Genomic DNA, 21,645 nt, shown 5'->3' on the forward strand with positions numbered 1-21,645 from the left:
AGCCTGTTTAGACAAAGAGACAAAGACACCTGACACTATGTTTGGGAAGACACAGGCATTTGGTACATGTGGGACAAAGCTGAGCACACTTGATCATTTTTCCCTGTAAAGTTTTCTGATGCAGGCAGTCCTTAATTGGTCACCTCCCACATGCAGGATTTACAGTTTTGCCTGAGTGAGGCCTGTGAGACAGAACTTCTGTCTTCTTTGATTAGGAACCAAGCGAACTCCAGTTCTTGTCTTCTGTCTGGAGATAAAAAATCTGATCTAATTCATCAGCTTGACAGAAAATATTTCATGTGGAAGTACTTGTACAGTTCCAAATTTCTAAAACTATCTGTTGTCTCTTTCCTCTTTGGTGGCTTGAACAATCATAATGGCATGGCACAGCCTGTCTTTCTGCCAAAAGGGAGGGACTTGGTGCCACAAAACTACTTTTTTTTTAATTCCCTAGCTTGCAGCTTTTCCCTGCAACACCATCCCGACCATTTTGCTGCCAGGCAGGACTTGGCTCTAAAACTCAGTCAAGTGTGATTCAGCATTTAATTGGCACACTGGAGCATAAAACCTGAATATTGCTGGCTTTTAGGTGCACAGCAGAGGTAGTTTCTCTTGTTACAGTGTAGGTCTTGGGTTTATTTATTTTACAGGTCAGCATGATGGGCCAGTTTTGCAGCTGATTGGCATCCAGGGAGCAGAGAGTCCTGTAAGTGCTAAGGACTCATTCTGACCAGAAATGTTAGGGGTGTAACACCAGCTACAGAGAAGGAGGTGAAATACTGCATCTATTTTTTTGTATGTATGAAAAATGCATTTTACATATACTCTGAATGTTTTATAGATGAATGTTGCCATATTAGAGTGGTGCACTTGAATTTCTTCTAAATCTGTTCATTTAATAGTTGTATCACAGTTATGCTACTGAATGGTGTTTCCAGAAGAAAGCTAAAGCTGGTTTTTAGCATGGTTTTTAGGATGATACCAGCCAAGGAAGAGCACATCTGTTCTTCAAGACCATGAAGAAAGACATTAAAAAAAGGGAATGGTATAGCCTTGATCCCAGCATTTTGAGTTGTCACAGTGCCCAAGGCCTCAGCAGAGCTCCTGACATTCCCAAGGCAGCAAGGTCATCTTGAAAGCACAATTGCATTTCTCTGGCATTGTTTATGTTAATATCCTGAGAATGACTTGCATATTTCAACCTTATGATGAGTTAATAATTAATTAAGATCTTACAAAACTGAAGACAGAAACCAGCAGTCTAGAAAAATAAAGAAATAATCTTGTAAAGTATATGTTTAGAAGAACTTGTGTAGATTAATTTTAATCTTGGGTAGCTTGGGTAAAGGGAAAAAAGAAAGAGCAGAAACATTTCAACGTGGCACAGGTAATCTCATTTGGAAAACATTGCTTTTTGTGAAGGTCATGCCTCATGTTTAAACTTCTATAAAGGCCTGTTATTTGCTGGTAGTTTCTTTCTCATCCAAGTGAATTATTGAATCATTAAGGTTGGAAAATACCTTTGAAATAATTGAATCCTCCTAACCTAGCACTGCCATGTTCACTAGTAAACCATGTCCCCAGGTGCCACACCCATATACTTTGTTAACACTACCAGGGAATGGTGCTAGGTCAGCCTTTCCAATGCTTGACCACCCTTTCAGTGAAGACATTTTTCCTAATATCCAATCTAAATCTCAATTGGCACATCTTCAAACCATTCCCTTTGTCCTCTCACTTGTTACGTGGGAGAAAAGAACAACCCCCACCTGGTTACAATCTCCTTTCAGGCAGCTGTAGAGAGTGATCAGGTCTCCTGTGAGCCTCCCTTTCTCCGGGCTGAAGCCCCCAGCTCCCTCAGCTGCTCCCCACAAGCCTTGTGCTCCACACCCTTCCCCTGCTCCATTGCCCTTCTCTGGACACGCTCCAGCCCCTCAGTGTCCTTCCTGTGTGAGGGGTCCAGAACTGGACACAGGATTTGAGATGTGTCAGCATTGGGTACTGGGGGAACAATCATTGCCCAGGTCCTGCTGGCCACACTGTTTCTGATGTGGGTCAGGATGCCATTGGCCTTCTTGGCCACCTTTTCCACTGGGCCACATTTCAGCTATGCCACCCCAGCCTCTAGCACTGCCTGGGGTTGTTGTGACCCAAGTGCAGGACCTGGCACTTGGCATGTTGAACCCCACAGCACTGGCCTTGGCCCATTGATCCTGCCTGTCCAGATTCTCCTGCAGCATCTTCCTTCACACCAGCAGATTAACACTCCCACCCAGTGTGGTGTCATCTGTGAACTGACTGATATGCACTCAATCCCCTTGTTCAGCATCAACAAAGGTCATCAACAAAAACATTTAACAGGATTGGCCCTGGTGCTGAGCGCTGCTCTTGACTGGCTGTCAGCTGGATGTAAATCCATCCATGGATGTAACTCTGGGCTTGGCCATTCAGACAGTTTTTTACCTAGTGAATGGTAAGCTCCTTCATGCCTTGGGAAGCCAAATATCTCCAGGAGAATATTTCTCCAGGCAGTGTCAAAGGCTTTACTAAAATAAAGTTAGAGAACTTCCACAGCCTTTGCCTCACCAACTAAGTGGGTCACTCCTGATAATTCCCTGGTTTCTCCTTCACTTCTTCTTGTAGATATTTGTCAGATTTGATATCTTCCAGCAACTGAGACCTCTCTGGTTAGCCAGGACTAGTGCCTCAGACAGTGCCTTCTCTACAGACTTGATATTAGCAGCAAATTTTCTCCAGGTGTATTTACACCAAGGAAATAGCCAGAAAGTCTGGAGCACTGCAAATGAGGTGCAGCTTATCTTTCTGTGTGTTTGAAGCATGGAACATGCTGAAATGAAAAAGATTAACCAGTTCCCAGTGCTCCTGCCTGGCAGTGAGGACATACAAGAAAGATACAGGAATTTGTGCACTGGGCCACTGGGTAGATGGAAAGCACAGAGAGATGTTAGCTCCAGCTCCATCCACATCTAGGCACTGACTCTAAACTGCGTGCAAGGGGAGATTTAGGTTGTACAGAGGATGCTGGAAGAATGGAGAGATGCCCAGTATGCATGCTGGGAAGGTCACTGTCCTCTGCAGGTGATGGGACAGAGGAGTCAGTGGGACAGTTCATCTCCCCTCCCTGCAGGAGCCTGTAGAGATACTGGCTGCAGTGCCCTGCTCCCCTCCCGCCCTGAACACCCTTTTCCCAGCTTGGAGGGGAGCACAGCCTTGGCAGAGTGGGATGTTGTAATGAAGTAACAGTCTCTGTTTTTAAAGAATGCTTTATTCACTATATCCTAGAAATATACCATAAGTGGAGCAAGAACTAAATAAACTCGGAGACTTCTGACAATACAGAGTAGAGAGATACAATAAAATATCTAAAATATCAGCTCTTTTGAGAATAAGGCACACTAGCTTTGTTTTTTTTTTCTATATATACTTTTTTTCTTAGAATAGTTTGTTCTTAACCTAAAGATGTTCACATTTCAAGTTATTAGACTTACCTCAGTAGTAGTGTACATGAAATAGTTTAGAAGTAAATGTCAAGACAGGCATGGGCAGGAGGCTCAGCATGACCTGGTTGCCTGCATGCCTGGGTCCTGCCTCCATCTCTGGGTACTGGCTGCTACCACCCTGGCACAGGCAGCACCCACTGCTGGCTGGGGACACCTCATGGTTTTCCCTCATTGGCTCCTTTCTCTTCCTGCCATCTCTGTGAGTGACAGTTCCTTGTCCTGTTGACAGGGAGAGGATAAGTGGGAAGGGAGTCATCACCTTTCCTCTTTTCTCTGGGGGTCAGCCATGGTGTTGGGCTGGAAGTGGGCCAGCAAGAGGCCCAGACCACTGGACTGCCTTTTCCTGGCCCCAGGGGTGTCAGTGCACGGCCCAAGGACCCACGCTGGTGTTTAGTGTTGAGCCATGTAAGACCTTAGACTGGAGGACTGGAGGAGGCAGTGCTGGACTCTGGCTGAGCTCTTGCCCCTCAGGCTTTGCCCAGATCTCCTCCTCTCTCGCCCTACACAAGGGCAGGACCTTGGGGCTGAGGTCTGGGTGTGCTTTCAGATGTGCAGGTACAGACAATAAAAGTTTCCTGGAAAGGGGCGTGGAGGTGCAGAGTCCAACCTAATGGGTAACCTCACAGTGCTTTTGCTAATGGTTGACACAGTCAAGAGGAGCTCAGCTTGTCTGAGCAAGAGCACCTAAAATACAACAGCTCAATTTTGAGGCAAGCAAAAGCAGAGTATTAAGAAGGTCACTGAACTGAGTTTGATGCAGTCTGGAAGTGGTTCAGTAGTCAAAATATGGCCAATGTGAAACCCCTTTGGTATGTACTTATACCTCAAAAAGTAAAGCAACATTATTTACTGACTCTCTGCTTCTCACCTTTTGTCACCAGACGTGTTTGTAGAGCTGATGCACTTCATACAAAGGGCAAGATATTTTTTACCATTTTACTCTATTTTACATTCACTGCACTACTATATAAAAGCCTTTAAACAGGCCACAAAACACTTCAAGAATATAATTACTTCTTAATAAAACAAACTTTTTTATAACATTGAAATAAAAGGTTTTTGTTTTGTGGCAAACCACATACTGTGTATATTTGCAACATAAAATGACTTTTAAAATGTATATTAAAAGATATTTACAAGCTCTATGTCTTAAAATCATTGGGTCTAATCACTCCCACCCTTGATGTGCATGTATAACTCCAGCTGTGGAGAAGGGGAATTAAGAGTGGAAGGGAAGCTGGGAGGGAGGCTAGCCCTGTTTTACTAATTCCAGTATCACTACCACCCCTAGTACCTTTGAAATTTCACATGGAACATGATGGAACAATGAGAAAATAAGGCTGCACATCCTCTTGGCGAGAGCGTGGCTACTCTTGCTAACAGCAACATATGTTCTCAGTCACTATATATACTTCAAAGAATAAAATGAAGAGCATTGAGAAAAAGCCTTGGCTTTATACTGGATGAAGATCTAAGTCAAGACACCTCACGTGAAACATCACCTACTCGTTTCTGTACATGCTGCAACTACAAGTAACTTCAATAAATAGAAAATCCAGTTGCTAAGGAAAACTTGGACCCTTTCTTTCGCTAAAAACAAGCCTGCAAATCACACTGTGAAGAGGTATGTGTGAGGAGGCTTTTTTTCTTTTCTCTTTCTTTCAAACAGGCAATATTAGTTACTTGTGATTTCAAATGAGAATGAGCGGATTGTATTAATGCCAGCAAAAAATGCAGAGGTCTTGCACATTTTTCAAATTGCACTTTCCAGTATAATTTTTAAATAAGGTATTTGTTGTTTTCTTCTTAAAAAACAAAACAAAACAAAACACTAAGGTATGTATTCTTTAAATATTGAATATACTCTTCAAAATATATTGTTAAAACTTTCCCTAGCTGCTCAGGTGTGCTTTTTAATATATAGCTGATATATTATTAAAGGCACTACAAAATAGACATCTCTGGAGTGCAGAAATTACTAAAAAATAACCTTCATACCACAAATATATTGAAAATATAACTGCTAAAAAAAAAAAGACCCTATGCAACCCTACTGCAGTGCATATAAATGCATGTCAGTGGTGGGCTGGATGCACCGAGGTCCTTTGGAAATGTATGAATACAGGCGTGTTAAGTTTTTAAAAATAGCCTAAAAACGTTAGTGAAAACTTCAAGCATAGAAAATATTTCAAACATGTTTTTCTATGACATTCTTCACTTTCTGCATTGTTTTACCGAGCCCAAATGTTTACTCTTTCGCAGACAGTTCTTTCTTCATAAATAGTAAAGTGTTCCTTCAGTGGGTGTTTCTCCACCACCCTCCTCTGCCGACAGTTTCAGTACGTCTGGTAGACGTCGTGGATGGGCACCTGGATGGTGGCGGCTGGGAATGCCGGGGGGATGTAGCCAGCGTATCCTCCGTAGGCAGCGGCGGCAGCGGCGGCGTTCTTCTGTAGCGTGGCTATTGTTGCTGTGGCCGCAGCAGGCGCCGCAAATGGCACATAACTTGTCCCGTAAATCCCGGCGGCAGGGATCCGCTGCATGTTGGGAGTCATGGTGTACACCGGTGTGATGGGGCGACCCTGGAAGGAAAGGGTCAGACCTCAAAAAAAGTACTTTGTTGTGACATCCCACTTCCATGCCCCGAATGGGAAATCCCCTAGAAGGGAAGGAGGTAATGGAGTGGGTAGGCAATACCCTGTTGGCTGAGAGTTATGTTATCATGGGAGGCTGCTCCCCCTCACAATGTGGGTCTCCCACAGTGGGGAAAGCAATGGCCCAATGTGCAGATGTCTATGTCAGGTCAGATGAACTTCAGGGCTCTTGGGCACTGTGACATCATCAAGAGCATGTCCTGAATGGAAGCAGGACAAGAGACTAGGCTTTCCCCCCACACTGGGCATGCATAGCAGGATTTATGGGAAGCAGGATTTCTGTGCTGAGCTCACCTGGAAGGGAGGAGGTGTTGAGACAGCTGGTATTACAGCTGCAGCTGCGGCTGCTGCGGCAGCTGCTGCACTGGCTGGGTCCTGCTGGACAGCTATAGGGTTGATGATGTGCTCAACAGTGTGGATTTTGCCATCTTCCATCATCTTGGCTGGCGGTGCGGCCTGAAACATGGAGTACTGGGCACCAATGGCAGGGATGGCCACTAGGAGAGACCAGACATATCAGATACGTCGGGAGAGAGTTTCCAGGACCTCTTGTCAAAGAGCTCTCCCTCCCAGCTGCGCCAACTCTCCAGCAGAGATCCTGTGATGCTCTTAACAGGGGAGGTAGCCTTTTGTGCAGACAGGGGACCTGGGGCACCTCTTCCCTCTCCATGCATGGAAGCACCATAGCTGATGCACAGTGACAGGCTCAGTGCTGTTTGGTCCAGCATTTTCCCCCATGCTCCTGCCATGAGTATCCTAGGGCCAGAGTTCTTCTGAGGACTGGGAGCTGTGACCCAGATTTACACAACTCCTTCTGAAAACTGCTGTCCTTCCCTCTGGCCTGGAGTGTGGCCTGAACACAAGTGGTAAGAGTGTGTAATATCCCTGCTGTAGCTGTTGACACCAAGGGATATGTAGTTGCCATAGGAAGAGCTGCTCCAGAACAGAAAGTTGTGGTTTGTACTGCAGAAGTTACAGGCAGCAACGGGTCTGCTTTACATGCCATCCATTGGCCAATCCTGTGAAATATCAGTTCTTTTACCAGCATTTCCCAGGACTAGCTTGCCTAAATATGTTTTATCCCATCTGTCTGCTACAGGATCAATCTACATAATGCCATTAAAAAAACCACCAAATTCTTTTTAGGGAATTCTCCCTCATGCTAAGATGATATAATTAGACAATATGATATAAATAGAGCCATGGTCTCTCAGACAAAGGGAGAACAGTCTGTTCAGAATAATGGTGTTCAGGATGGTGAGTTTGTACATGGTCAAAATGGAGCTTCAAGGCTTGCTTAGGGAAGAAACATTCTTTGCTGAACATTCCCAGTAATCACAATACTTGCATGTGGCCTGACAAGGTGCACTTGTACCTCAGAAAAAGCAGCTGTATAAAAAGCAGTGTGGCCAGCAGGCTGAGGGAGGTGATTCTGCCCCTTCTATTCTGCTTAGGTGAGACTCCACCTGGAGTGCTGTGTCCAGTTCTGGGGCCCCAATACAAGAAGGAAGTGAATCTGTTGGAGCAGGTTCAGAGGATGTTAAACAAGATGGAGAACCTCTGCTGTTAAGTCAGACTGAGAGATTTGGGGTTGTTCAGCCTGGAGAAAAGATGCCTCAGGGATAAAGACCTCCACTGGAGCTTTTCAGCACTTAAAGGGAGCCTATAAGAAAGACTTTATGGTAAGACCTGTAGTGATAGGACAAGGGGTAGCAGTTTCTAACTGAAAAAGGGCTGGGCATAAGAAAGGAATACTCTGTAATGAAGGTGATAAGACACTGTACTGGTTGTCCAGAAAAGTTTTGTGTGCCTCATTACTGGAAGTTCAGGTTGGATGGGCCTTAGAGAAATTTCATTTAGTTTAGGACATCTCTGCCTATGTCAGGGGCATTAGATTAGAAGGGATCTTTAAGGTCCCTTACAACAGAAACCATTCTATGATGCTATGATTTCCATCATTGCCTCATATTGCACACCTCAACATTCAGCTTGCAAGATTTTTAGCAGTAAGGTTATTCAAAAGGAAAACAAGATAATCAACAAATAATGGATGATGGACTAAGAGGTGATGTTGACACTTATGGGAGGTGCAGCCACTAAGCCAGGAATGAAGTCTAATATGTACACAGGTTTATTTCTGTGCAATGAAACTTTGCAGTGTTAAAGTGCACAGTTATTCTGGTGGTAGGAGGTGACAGAAAGCAGTACTCTTGCTCTGATCCTGGAGACTTCAACAAGGGAGCTGATCAGATATCTTTCAGGCAGAGATGTGTCCTTCACCAGTGGACTACCACTGTTTCCTCAAGCAGAGACCCCCAACTCCTGAGGTTTTCCAGTTCTCTTTTTACACCAAGTCCACCTGGTCAAGTCAAACCAGTTTTATCTCTGGTTTAAATTATCCTGGAGAATTTCTCACCAAGGCAAAGAGCTCACATGCTCTATTCTGCAATAACTTCTGGCAGAAAAACAGTAGCAGGCATCTGGGCAATGGGGGTGACCTCCCAGGAATATTCCAACTATTTGCAAAGAAATGAGCTTTAAGGTTGGTCTAAACAATAGGCAGGAAACTTTGCAGTCAGTGCATTTCTATTCCCCTGTTCTGGTAACATGCTTCCAAAGTCATACCCTCTTAAATAACAGAGGTAACTCTTGTGTGTGGTACCTCTTATTAGATCAGCTGATCTGACTGGGGAAAACAGACCAGGTGCTTCTGTGCTCAGAGGCTGTGCTGGAACCATATGATAGGTGAAAGTCTGATAAAAAAACATGAATCTCAACATGCTTCAAATGTAGAAATATTTTGACTTGAGCTTCAAGCTTTTGTTTTTCAGTCAAATGAAATATAGACACTACTAATAAGCATTCATTTCCAAGCTCACTTTTCAAGCATCCTTTAGTAATACCTGGAATTCCTAAAGTATCTTTGCAAACATACATAGCAGTAATATTTTCTGGTGGCGAGTGGGTAGTTTTCTCAGGAAGTCTGATCTTTCTTCAACTTTAATCTTAACAGCCTTCCTTTGTGTCTAGACTTCTGACATTGTCTCATCCAGCTGTTATGAAGAACTCTTCACAGACTTCATTAGATGCAAGCTGTAATTTTCACTGACATAAATGAAACATGTTTTGGGAAACCATAGAAGCGCTATTATCAAGCAATGCTTACATCCTGCCATTACAGTTTACTTGGAAAGAGAAATGGAGAGAAGACATCAGGACTTCTGCAAGAGAGCTGGTCCCCATCCCCTTCAAGGACCTTCTTCCTCAGGCTACTTTTTCAAATAAAAATCTTTCCAAACAGGATCTTGAAGCATTGCAGAACTTCAGCTTTCCTCTTCCTCACTTGGGAATGGCAAGGGCTGGGTACTCAGCTGACAAAGCAGCAGAAGGGGGCAACCCTGCTCCAGCCCTTGGACTGGCACATCAGAGCCCAGCAGAGATGAGAGCACTCCTGTAGGCACTGCACAGCTGCAATGATGGATCCTGAGGGCTCCCTGTCTTGCTCCTTCCCTGCACCACTGATGGAGATGGAGGAGCTTGCCTCAGCCAGGGACTTTCCTGCAATGGGAAAGCCCCAGATCCTTTTCTCAGCCTTGTACCACTGGAGCAAGACAGACTAAACAGGGGAGGGCTCCAGCCTGGCTGGAAATCGAGGATAGGAATCTCCCAGGTGAAATTAGCATTGAAGACATTAAAAGAGAGGAAGATTGCCCTTAGTCACCATGTTCTGGTTTACACTACTAGAAGGAGAGGAAAGTCTGCTTCCTCCTAAACAAATGCAAACGGGGAGAGGAGGAGAGGGAGTTGCTTTAGTCCTTTTAACTTTGGCCTGAAGAATTCCCAGAACTCTTCTCCCAGAATAACTATCCTGCTGTGTACCTCTTGTGTGAAGAATATCTGGCCAAGCCCAGGAGGCACTCAGCACAAGGGAGCCATCCATCCCCATTGCTGTGGTTGCAGTCATGGACCCTGGAAGGGTCTTCCCATGCTTTAGACAGGGCTTGGAGTGGGGGCCTGCCCACCACCCCTGCTTTCCTCCCCTCCTTACACATACTAACCTGCACCAGGCTTAATGGCCACTGGGTTGACTGCAGGTAACTCCAAGTTGGGAACCAGTTCAAATCCTTTCTCTTGCTGTTTTCCTTTGCCTTCATGGTACCTGCTGTAGATTCCACGGCCGGCGGAGTATCCCCCCAGGTAGGAGCCCCTGGGACCCGGAGCTCTGTTGCCAGCTGCACCTCGCCCTCTGCCTCGTATGCTGCCTGCTTATGATAACAACACAGAAGATGAATAATGGAGAGTGACAGTCCTGTGGGGAGCACGAGTGACCCCAGACTGAAATCTGGAGGCTTGCACTTAGAAATGTGGCTGCTTAAGTCAGCATGATTGAGTCTTAGCGACCCTGCTTAGGAAAACAAGAAGTGCCTAAGAAGCATCCAGAAATTCTATGCTTGTTTAGCTTTTGATGTTTGTGAGCATATATTAACTGCTCATTTATATTGGTGCAACAACTGTGGCAAGTGTTACAGGTTCAACGCAGTCAGCAGAGAGTGAGGGGATCCTCTGGCTGATTTCTGTGCATTAGGAACAGCTTCTGCTTTCAGCTGTCCTCCAGAGGAGATCCAGCTTGTCAACTGGCTGCAATGGGACACTGCTGAAATGGCACAAGATCACATCTGTCCTTTAAACAACTTTGTCCCACAACCTTATATTTTTGCTTGTTGTTTAATGTTGTTTAATGGTTTTCTCTGCTATTTTATTAGGTGCATATAACCAATTTCCAAAAATATTGCCTTTATTCATCTCAATGAATTTGTTATGACAGTACTTCGAACACTGCAGTATTTATGTACTTTATGATGGCCTAAATGAATATTTAGACTGTTACTCAACTCTGTCATAGTTCATTGCAAGTGCAAATCTGGAAATTGAGAAGAAGCTGAAATTCTTGAATGACTAGGGTTAAAAATACTTCTTGGTTTGTGTGGGTGTTTTAAGAATATATTCATGCTAAATTGCTTCTTCTATGGAAATACACATCAAATGTCAGGAAACTCTAATTCCTGCAAGTACAGGATAATTGTAATTATAATACCAGTTATAGCTGTTAGGTTTTTTTAGGAATAAGTGATTTTTGGTTAATTTTTAATGACTGTAGCTTATAACTAATTTTTCACTCACATGATTCCTTCTGCTTGTAGTTCTCAAATGACTTTTTGAAGGACAGCATTGCTGTCATTTTAATGTGGAAGGTAAATGACACCTAGAGAGCTCCTAACTAAGGCTTTCCCTAACCTCCTTCCCTGTGGATAGCTCACCATACCCATGCCTCCAGAGCACTCTGTCATAGGATCCAGATCTTTGAAAGGAGACATCAGAAGACGGAATCCTTAAACTTGCTCAGACTTAGTACATCACTCACAAAACCCAGATGCCTCTGTTCCCCATCCCATGCTTGGTCTTTACCTATTCTTAACCATATATTTGATACCTTTCTCATACTATCTTGTACATTTGCAATTATTTATAGATAAATACAGTTTGTGTAGTCATAAACTAAAGTAAGACACAACAGAAATATGACAAAAAGGCCTATACAAGAGTATTAAGAAAAAATTGCATGGTACTTGCTGACCTTTGGCTGAGGCAGACCTCTGGCATCAGCCTAAGATCAAGCCTGCCCACCACATCCCCTAATTGTGTTTACTAACCTTTCACAAAGTAATCTCTGTTGGGACCGATCAAGGCATTGTATGGATATCCATAGTATGCTAGTGTGTATGGATCACAAGAGTAAACATAGTTAGGTTGCTGAGTTACTTCAGAGGTTGCTGCAGCCCCTCCTTTTGCTGCTTTCTGGTAGCGAGTGTATTGCTCCTTGTCTACTGGCTTGGCCAAAGTAACCTCCAGGCACGAGCCCTCTAGTTCAACACCATTAAGGTTGTTCATGGCATGAATGGCATCTTCCCTGGTTGTAAAGTGCACAAAGGCGTAATCACGTATTTTTTTCACTCGCTCTACACAGCCAGGGTTAAACTGACCAAACACCTTTTTAATGGTGTCCTCTGTGGTCTCAATCATTAAATTCCTCACATATAAGATTTTAACAGTCTCCATGACATCTTCATCCACATCTATCTCTGGTTCTGCCCAGTCAACAGCAATTTGATGTCCCCACAGCTGGATCCTTCCAGGCATGAGTTTTCTCCTGGCCATGGCTGCTGCTCGATGGCTCTCATACTCCACAAAGGCAAAGCCTCTATTCTTCATCTTGTCTGCAGCACTGGCATACACGATGACATCCAGCACGCCTTCTGTCACCTTGGCAATCTCTTCCAGGATCTCCTCTCTCTTCTTCATCTTTGGAATGCCCCCGATGAAGAGCCGGCAGTTGTCCACACTGCAGCACACACCCAGCAGCCTGCCAGGGCGGATTTCATAGTTGTTCAGCTCCCTGACAGCACGCTTTGCCTCGTGCTTCTGTGTGTACATCACGAAGGCGTATCCACGGTTCTTCCCATCGAAGTCCATCATCAAGCGCATCTCGTAGATGCGGCCGACAGACTCGAAGACAGGGACGAGCTCGTCTTCGTAGACATCGCGGGGGATTTTGCCCACAAAGACTTCACAGCCACGAGGAGGGTGCAGGCCCTCCCAGCCGGGAGGAGGGCCTCCATACTTGCGTTGCCCGTTCTCTTGGATCATACTGTATCCAGTGCGGGCCATGAGGGCCAGCAGAGCTGCCTCGTTGGGCGCCCCAGCAACACCTTCAGGGACTTTTGTGGTGGCCACATTAGTGGAATCATTGCTCATCCTTGCAGTGGAATCCTCAGCGGTCATGGTGTCAAACTCATTCACAGCGTGATAAAACCTGGGCAAACGAAGAAGGAGGACACTCGTTAAAAGCTATTAGCTACCATGAGAATTCCACCTCACTCTTTCATTTTCCTGTAGCTGTTCTGCAAGTTTGTTTTACAAACTGGGACTAAGGCTGCAGAAAAACAGAGGAACAAGTCACATCAGCCTGAAGAGTGATACTGCAGGGACAGCGCATCCTGGACTTAGGCAAAGCTCCTCTTTGAATGCTCCTCACTTTGAAAGTTCCTCACTTGCCCACACATCCCAGGCATCAAGAGCTGCTGTCACAGGACACCAAAGGTACATGAATGATGCCACCAAGTACCTCAAAATCCTAAGACCTTTGAGACCCTTGTCTTCTCTTTGAAATGGTAGGAAGGAAATGACACAGAATTGGGAGAGAGAAGATATTGACAGGAAGCCAGAGGTACCCACCTACAGAGCCTTCTCCTCCCTCTCAGTCACACATCAATTAATCCATTTACTCCTGAACGGCCAAAGCACCAGGTGCCATATTCTACGGTGAAAGGTGGCAAATGCATGAGAAGCACCAGACAGTTTCCATTTGACAACAACTCCTTGCTCCCCTAGACCTCTGCAGTAACCGTCAAATAAGAAATAATACATACACTTTAGCAGCGGGGGTGGGGGACTATTCTTGTTCTTTTGTGCAACGAGTGATCTGACAAGCTTCTGGGTTGCCTACTGCTTGTGTTACAATGCCTGATGTGTTTGTCTCTTCCATTATTACAGCAGGACTTGACAGAAGCTGAAGAGAATATCTCCTTTATGAGAGGCTGTGCTTTAAACCAAGCACAGTACTGCAAGCTAGCAAGAGGAAGGCAAATCTCAGAAACCTTATTCTTCATTTGAACACAGGCAGAGAGCAGGAAATGACCATGCTAATAACCAAAACTGCAAGACAGTGGGCTTTCTTTCTGAGCACAATTAAATAAGATGCCTTGGACTCTGAGAGTAGTTAGTTCATTGACTTTTAAAGCTGCAATGGTCCCTCAGACAATTTAATACAAGTGATTGTATATGACATGGACCATTACATTTTAGTGTTATTTACACATTAGGTGCTATAGCATTTATGAGAGTAAATTGTATCTTCCACAAGGACCTTGGCTTTAAGGAACCAGAGAGCTATGGACCCTGCCACATGCCTGTATGACTTGTTTGCTAACCACTCCATCATACAAGCAAGTGTGCAGCATTTCTCATGAGAATTTGTCTGGCTTTTGCTTCCACATAGTATTAGATAGACTAGAGAGTCTTTCAAGACCTCTGCTTATGCTTTGTAGTGATATTCAAGTTGTTTGTTTTTTTTTAATAAAAAAGGATGAAGCTTCAGTGAGATTTATTTATTCTATACAGTTTTCTTATTCAGTGAGACACAGGTTTCCCTCTGTCCCATAATTGCATTGGTGACCACCAAGGAACATCTTTCATTAGTGCAACAAGCCCAAGTCCACAAAAATATTGGCACAAATTTTAGGCACCAAAGTCTGATTTGTATGGTTCACAAAATCTATTTAAATCTTAATAACCTCAGCACCTCAGATTTGTGCTGCTCTATACAGAGAAATGTTTCTGTGTGAGCCAGGGCAAACACTGTTGAGCCTGGTTCATCTCTTAAATGCAGTTTTTGCATTTTGGGATTGGGAAACCAGACCTCTGAGCTTTGGTCTGTGGTAGGACCTGATTCTGCATGTGTTTTTGGGCCATGAGTGTTGTATGATGATGCTTCTGAACCATTTTAATTTAAAAATATAGACAGCAGAGGAGAAGATAAGGAAAGTGGAGGGCAGCAACAGTGATGCTGATGCTCAAGCAATACTTTAGTAAACAGAATTCCTTTGAAACCAGGTCCGTCATGGATAGCTTGTTGAAATTCTGTTGATACACATTTCCCTCAGATTCTAATATTATCCTTTAACAGTTAGATTTTAATCTTATTCCTGGAAATTATTTGAAATAATTTATAAAGTTAAGGCAGAGTAAAACAGCTTCATTTTTCACTTGACAATTTGCTCCTAGAAGTGTAACTTCACCTTTCTTGGAATAAAAGCAAAGGTAGCTATACAAACACTTTGGTGGGAAATAATCATTACCTTTACATGGGCCACTGTTGGCAAGTCAAGGACTTATCACCCCAAGTTTGGCTAAGTTTAAAAATTACCAATTCCATTCAAACCACCTGTTTTAGGTCAACTTACAAAATAACTCTCTATATCCCTGTTACCTGCAGGGCTCTGTGTCTGGGGCTTTAGTCTGGAAAGCTACAGATGGTCACTGGGTTTGTGGAGTGAGGGGAGATGAAACAGAATCTCCCCTGACCCCCAGAAGCCAGTTGGTAATTCAATGGCCATGCAGGAGTTTTTGCATGTTCTCCAGCACTTTGTGTTGGACCAGCAAGATTATTTCTCATATTGCAAGTTGTACATGAAGCTGCTTCTAAGTGCTGCTGGCCATCTTTGCTGCAGACACTGCCACACACCATTAGTGATAGTGCATAAGTAAAAATTCCATGTGAACCTGAGAAGCATTTATACTTTTGTAATTTATTTTGAATCAAGATTCATGATCAAATGTGGTTTGGGTTTTTTTTCCCTGCACACCTACATAGAACTGCGTTTCATAAGTAAGTACTAAGAAAGATATAGAGCCCATATAGCCCTAATTTTTGCAACTAAATACACACTTAACAACTTGTTCATTGCCATGTTATACAATCAATACCCTGACTAAGTTCATACAATCAACACCTTGATGAATGTTACCAGAACATATATCATCAGTGGTCATTAGTAGCTTGATGAGAAAATGCACAGGCTGCCAGGTCTGAGAGCTCTTCTCCCTGCTGTTACTGCCTTTCAAATGGGCTACCAGCACAATTTAACCCTTTTCAGACTTAAATGCAATCCCTCTCAAGAAAACAATTTTTGAAAATGCCAGTTTCCGAAGTGTTCAAACCTGCTTGTGCAATTTTTAAGTCAACAGTAAACTCGTCATACAAACCTGCTACCCTGTGTTGCGGGCCTACACAAGGCAAGGGCTGGTAATATGGGTCTAGTGGCCTTAATAAAGCCAAACTGATTTCCAGCATCCAATACATGAGATTAATATTAGAAAAGTCAAAAATATAATCTCCATTAAAATGAAGTGTCTCGTTACACACAAAATATTTTTAACAAGAAAGGTTGTGTTTTGGAGATAGCTAAGTTTTAAATGACTCATTATCAGGACTGAAACAAGTCCTTGGCTTCTTTCTAGAAAAAAATAAATCCTGCTTGATTGTTCACACCATGTTAGATGGATGCTAACATCCAAAACATGCCTACCCAGGAGCGAGGCTCACAAGCCCCTCAGTTCAGCATCTCTGTTCCAAGGATTCTTCCTTGCACAGGTGAACCCAGACATACATATTTTACTGAAACTATTCAAATTTCACTTTACCTTGCTTATGAAACTCCTCTGCTGCCAGTAGGAAAGGGTGTAAATAGTTGTTGCCTTAAACATGAATTACCTTCTTTTTAAAGGTACTTTTTTCCCCAGGGCAAAGGCAGATTGGGGCCCCATCAAGACAGTAATGCCCAAAGTCCACATATGAATTTATCCCTGGGTTAGTCCAGCACTGGGCAGTGCCCTGTGAAGTTAGGCTGACACGTTCTCCTCTGTTGATCCTAGTGTGGTCAAACAGGCTTTTACAAACACAGGGACACAGCCAGTGTCCTTGTGGCAGTAACTGTGTGTCCCCTTCACTCATGTGCTCTTATAAAATGAGGTTGTTTATGTCTGGACTTAATCAATCCCTCCAGTTTTGTGTTACATGGATTTAGTGGCATCATCTGTGGGAGACACAACTGCCGGCAGTCACAAAGCCTGGGAACGGGTGCCAACACCACCACAGGCAACAGGAGAGACCAGGGACATGTGCTGTCTCTGAAAACTGTCCAGGGGAGGGATGGGGACACCTGTGCCCCACCTGCAGACCCTGCAGACTGTACAAACTCCCATTGAACTGACAGGGTGTGTCCTCATGGACTCTGCACAGCTACTGCTTCCTTCTAGAAACTGCCACAGTTTTGCATTTTAAACCACAGATGGAAAGACAGTTGCTGAAATTTTAAACACACCCAGAGGCTGGCAGAGGAAAGTAACAGCTACTGCTTTAAATGTGACCTTCCCAGTATTTTACTTGAAATAATAAGGGAAAATGTTTATCCTGATGATGATGATAGGCAGCAGCTCTAAAAGCATGGCTGTTATTAAAGTTCTTAATTTTCAAATCCTGACTCTATTCTCATGACAACTTTATACTTATACAATGCATACAAAAACAACAGCTTACTAAGAACAACTGTGTAATTTTATCACAAACATAAGACACCCCAGAAATGCTCCTGCTGAAAACCCAGTTTGCCTGTTTTGAGATCTATTGGCTGAACAGAAAAATTCAACGGCCTCATCAATTCTAAATAAGGTAGTGACTTGTGCATTGCCTTAAGTGTCATGTGCAAGTTACCTCCCTGCTTAAAGATGATCACAGTATCATTATACATCACTTCGCTCTTTCTTGACAAGACTGTCATTCTTTTCCTCCTCATTAATTTCATCAATGAGCTGAACAAAGCAGGTGTTTTTGAGACTGTTGCCAAAACTGAGCCATGGCATGCTCAATTGCAGGATCTGGGGCCACTGTGGGGATCAGCAGGAAATGGATCACACCTGGTTTCATATATTCTGCCATTAGTGAAATGCAGGTGTCCAAAGCTGAAATTTGTGGTGGGTCAGTGCAAGAGAGTGTAGCATTTCAGGACAGCTTTTTGGCCAAGGCCGTTTTATGAAGGTCTTTTAGGCAGGAAAGTGAAGGTTACATGGGATGGATGATGCCTTCACCCTTTTACAAAAAAACCATACTTGAGGCCAACAGGCCAAGACAATGTCTGCAGGGTATCAGACACATATCTTTACCTGCAGTTGAACTGAGTGAAGAAGTCGCCCCAGGCTACGTGAAATTTCATAATCTGAACCATTTTGGCAAAACTCAGTGGTAAAAGTGGTGAACTGCATCAGCAGACCTGAAGGGGCAGGAACAACAGCTGGGGAGAGACTTGATGAGTAGCTTCTGATGAATAGCTCGGAAGAAAGTAACCTCAGAGATCATTGACAATGACATGTCTGTCTGCTGTGCAATTTATCCTCCTGTCAGCACTGCTAAAGGACTGCTTATTATCATCATCATCTGCATGCCTTAATTGGGTCATTGAACTTGTCCCTCTCCAGCCAGGGTCAGGAGTGTTTTGGCTCAGGTGCTGCACAAAACACAGTGAGATGTGCATGGAGCAGTGTTTGATGCACCACATATTTCCCACATATGTTCAGACAAGGACATGCACAAGTCGAGGCTCTCTGCCCACTATAAGTACTATACTTAAATACAGAGAGCAACAGTGCCTGAGGTGCGATAAAACCAGCCTACTAAATCCTGAGGCTAGCTGCTGAAATTAGGACAAAAGGAAACAGCCTCAAGTTGCACCAGGGAAGGTAAGATTTCTTCATCAAAAGGGCTGTCAAACATTGGAGCAGGCTGCTCAGGGATGTGGTTGAGTCACCAACTCCAGAGGTATTTAAAAAAGATGTAGATGTGGCACTTAGGCATGTTGGTTTAGTGGTGAACTTGGCACTGTTCAGCTAATGGTTGGACTCAATGATCTTTGAGGTCTTTTCTAACCCTAAAGGTTCTATGATTTTATGAAATTCCCACTTCTGCTATAATGACAATTACCATTCTAATCTAGAGCCTATCATCAGAGTTCTGAGCATTGATTTCATTGCAAGAGTTCATATTTCATGCTTAAACTTCAATTTTATTCTGGTCAGTTAATTATGTTCACTTTGTATGGGGCAAGTTAATGTTCAGGGCCTGAAAAGCAGTTTTCAGAGTGGATTTACTGCAGGGAGGGTCTGTGCATGGTTTCCAATTGATTAAATTTGTCCTAAGCAGCTAAACGTTAAAAATGGTTGGTTCCATTTAAAACTCGCCAAAATCTGTTGACTTTAACTTTTGATTGTATTAGGTTCAAAGAGAGAAACAGAAAATAACATGTGATATTTCTAACAGTACTCACATCTAGCTTGACTCCCCTGACATCAGTTACGAGACTCTAATGGCTGCAAGATGGATATATTTAAGAAAGGGATGAGCACTACAGAAAATCCAGCTTTAAAGGTCTTGCAGGGACAGGTTACATTCTCCAGGCACCAATCAAAAGCAATGTATTTGGCTTAAAAATTTGTAACAAAATTACTAGAAATCTGTTCTTTTGCTTCTTGCTCCTTTTTAGGAGGAAAACACCTGAAATTTTTCTGTAAATTAGCATCCTGGAATTTCGAATGCTAATCAGATAATCCAAAAAGGAATTTGTAAAGTCAACTATTGGCTACAGCTTCAAACTAGGATTTGAAGGTTAAACTTCTTATTTTCACCATTATCATTAGAAAAATAACAATCACAGATCTAATTCCCTTAGCCATATTATACCAGTTCCCTTGGCCTATTTATCTTATCTCTCAACAATTTTATGTACAATTTTAAAAATGGAGCTAAAATGATGATTCCCATACAAAATAAAGTCACCTTGTGTTGTGTAAATGTCCTGCCTATTCTGTTATCAACCCTCTTGGCATCTTTCTACTGTGTATTTAATCTTGCGTGTGTTCCACTTGCATCATATGTAAGCACTATCCATGCCTAGCAGTGAACAATCCCAGGAGGAAGGTCCCTCAATGGCCTGACCTCCTGCTTAAAAACTGCAAAAATGATATTCAATGAGATGTGAGTAATGGTATTTCAAATAATAAAGGCAGAAAACTTTCCTGAGCGTAGCTTTGTTTCCTGAAATGGCTTTTTGATGATCACAAGTCAAAACATGTTCATGAATATATGGTTTTACCATGCCAAGAATGAACCCATGCTGATGAAAATGTTATTGATGTATCATAGCACCATCAACACCTAGAGCATGCTACTAACATAACCCTGCTACTGCAATGTGGATTCTGTTAATGCAGAGTGTGTTTCTTAAGTGTTTTTATACTACTGCAGTGCCAAGCCAGCCACCTCAACTTAAGCCACTTCTGAAGGAAGTTTGGGTAAGCAAAACCTAGTCTCCCCCCTTATTTTATAATGCACGTGTCTGCAAGTCATTCAGAACTTTGTACAACAAGTTGTGTAACACTTGTGTTATCCTGTTTGCTCCAGCTCCATCTTTTACCCACTCCAGTTGATACTAATTCATAATGCTCACCTATTTTGATAGGACTTGTTACTGGCTGAGGATGAAGTGATTACCCTGCATTATATTGAAGCCACACGTTGAGGAAGACCGAGAAGGTGAGACATGATTCGTGTAATTACTATTATCAGCTGTCTAAATCAGGAAAGAGCACAACCATCCCCTTCTCCCCAAATTCCCATATTTCTATTTAGGAAATTACCTAGTCTAGTAAGATAGTCTAGTGAGATTATCTAGTCAATAAGGTCTATCATTACCATGATCAGATGGGAAAATGCATGATATATAAATTTCAGTGTAGTCTTTCCTATTCTGGATGACCTGTACTTGATGGGAAACCAAAAATGAATTTAAACACTGTTCTCTGCAGAAGTGCTGATATAGGTAAGTGTGTCCTCCCCATTAACTGCCTACTTTAGAAAGCATTCTGCTTGGAAAGAGCTTCATTCAGGATAGACTAGAAGCTCACAAGCTTTTGCCATAAGAAGGACAGGAGAAGCAATGTTCTGCAACTGAAAAACAAAACCACAACTAGACTCATCTGTTAATCATTACATGGGAAAGATAACGATATTTCACTTCTTGTCCTTCTGAAGAAAAATCTTATATATGAACACAGTGATTTAATTCAATAATTTAAAATGTCTGTCAAAGGCTTTGCTGGACTCTGGTGCAGGAATTTAAAACACAGTATCTATCTGTCTGTCTACACAAATATTACAGTAATATGTTCCACTCTGCAGTGCTACCAGTAGTATCTCAAAAAGTTCATAACCTACAGTTTTCTTTTCAGCTTTTCTGATTAAACTTTTTCTTCTAACTCTCCTGGAGATTCCAGATCATAAGCATAACACATCCTGCCTGTTCATATAAAGTCTACTCGGTTAGTCAAATTTATTACAATAAAAATAGCTTCAGAATTTTCAGTTTACCCTAATCTCATGCACTACTTTATTGCAGCATTCTAAGCTTTGTGTATACCACGTGAACACTGCAACAACAGGGGGCCCAACCTGCAACCCTGCTTTCAGCAGGAGGCAGAGATTCCAGGAAAAGCTGAAAGTGGCTCAACATGTTCCCTCCCCCTCAGGTCACCGAAATAAAAATCAACATAAAGCAAACCACAGTTGGGATGTGAATGTTTGTTGCTGAAAGTACATTAAACTCAAAGCATTTGGCTTACTCTGTAGCTGGGGTTTTGTCCTTTTTTTTTTTTCCTTTGTGCACTGACATTTGACCCTTTTTATAATATGCACCTTGCACCACTGAAACCCAGTTAGTTATTAATTAAACCCAGGTACCAATGGC

General features: G+C 42.9%; 1 protein-coding gene and 1 long non-coding RNA gene across 3 annotated transcripts in view; one reads left to right on the forward strand and one right to left on the reverse strand.

Moving 5' to 3' along the window:
• The first annotated feature begins 712 nt into the window (after positions 1–712).
• On the forward strand, positions 713–20,399 carry LOC116183529 (uncharacterized). The gene is made up of 3 exons (XR_004148161.2): positions 713–795; positions 20,148–20,194; positions 20,362–20,399. It is a non-coding gene; the product is annotated as an uncharacterized LOC116183529 (long non-coding RNA).
• RBM47 (RNA binding motif protein 47) overlaps positions 3,267–21,645 on the reverse strand; it is a 41,220-nt gene continuing 22,841 nt past the window's right edge. Inside the window, exons 2-5 of one of the 2 annotated variants that reach the window (XM_021537243.2) lie at positions 11,887–13,046; positions 10,234–10,437; positions 6,470–6,672; positions 3,267–6,103 (exon numbers count right to left, since the gene is read on the reverse strand). In XM_021537243.2, coding sequence (XP_021392918.1) covers positions 5,858–6,103; positions 6,470–6,672; positions 10,234–10,437; positions 11,887–13,015 — 1,782 coding nt within the window. In that variant the 5' untranslated portion in view covers positions 13,016–13,046 and the 3' untranslated portion in view covers positions 3,267–5,857. Of the gene's footprint in view, positions 6,104–6,469; positions 6,673–10,233; positions 10,441–11,886; positions 13,047–21,645 lie in introns of both variants that reach the window. The other variant, XM_021528849.2, reaches the window with a different exon arrangement.

The sequence above is a fragment of the Lonchura striata genome, chromosome 4 (genome assembly GCF_046129695.1).
Source record: "Lonchura striata isolate bLonStr1 chromosome 4, bLonStr1.mat, whole genome shotgun sequence".
Taxonomy (NCBI): domain Eukaryota; kingdom Metazoa; phylum Chordata; class Aves; order Passeriformes; family Estrildidae; genus Lonchura; species Lonchura striata.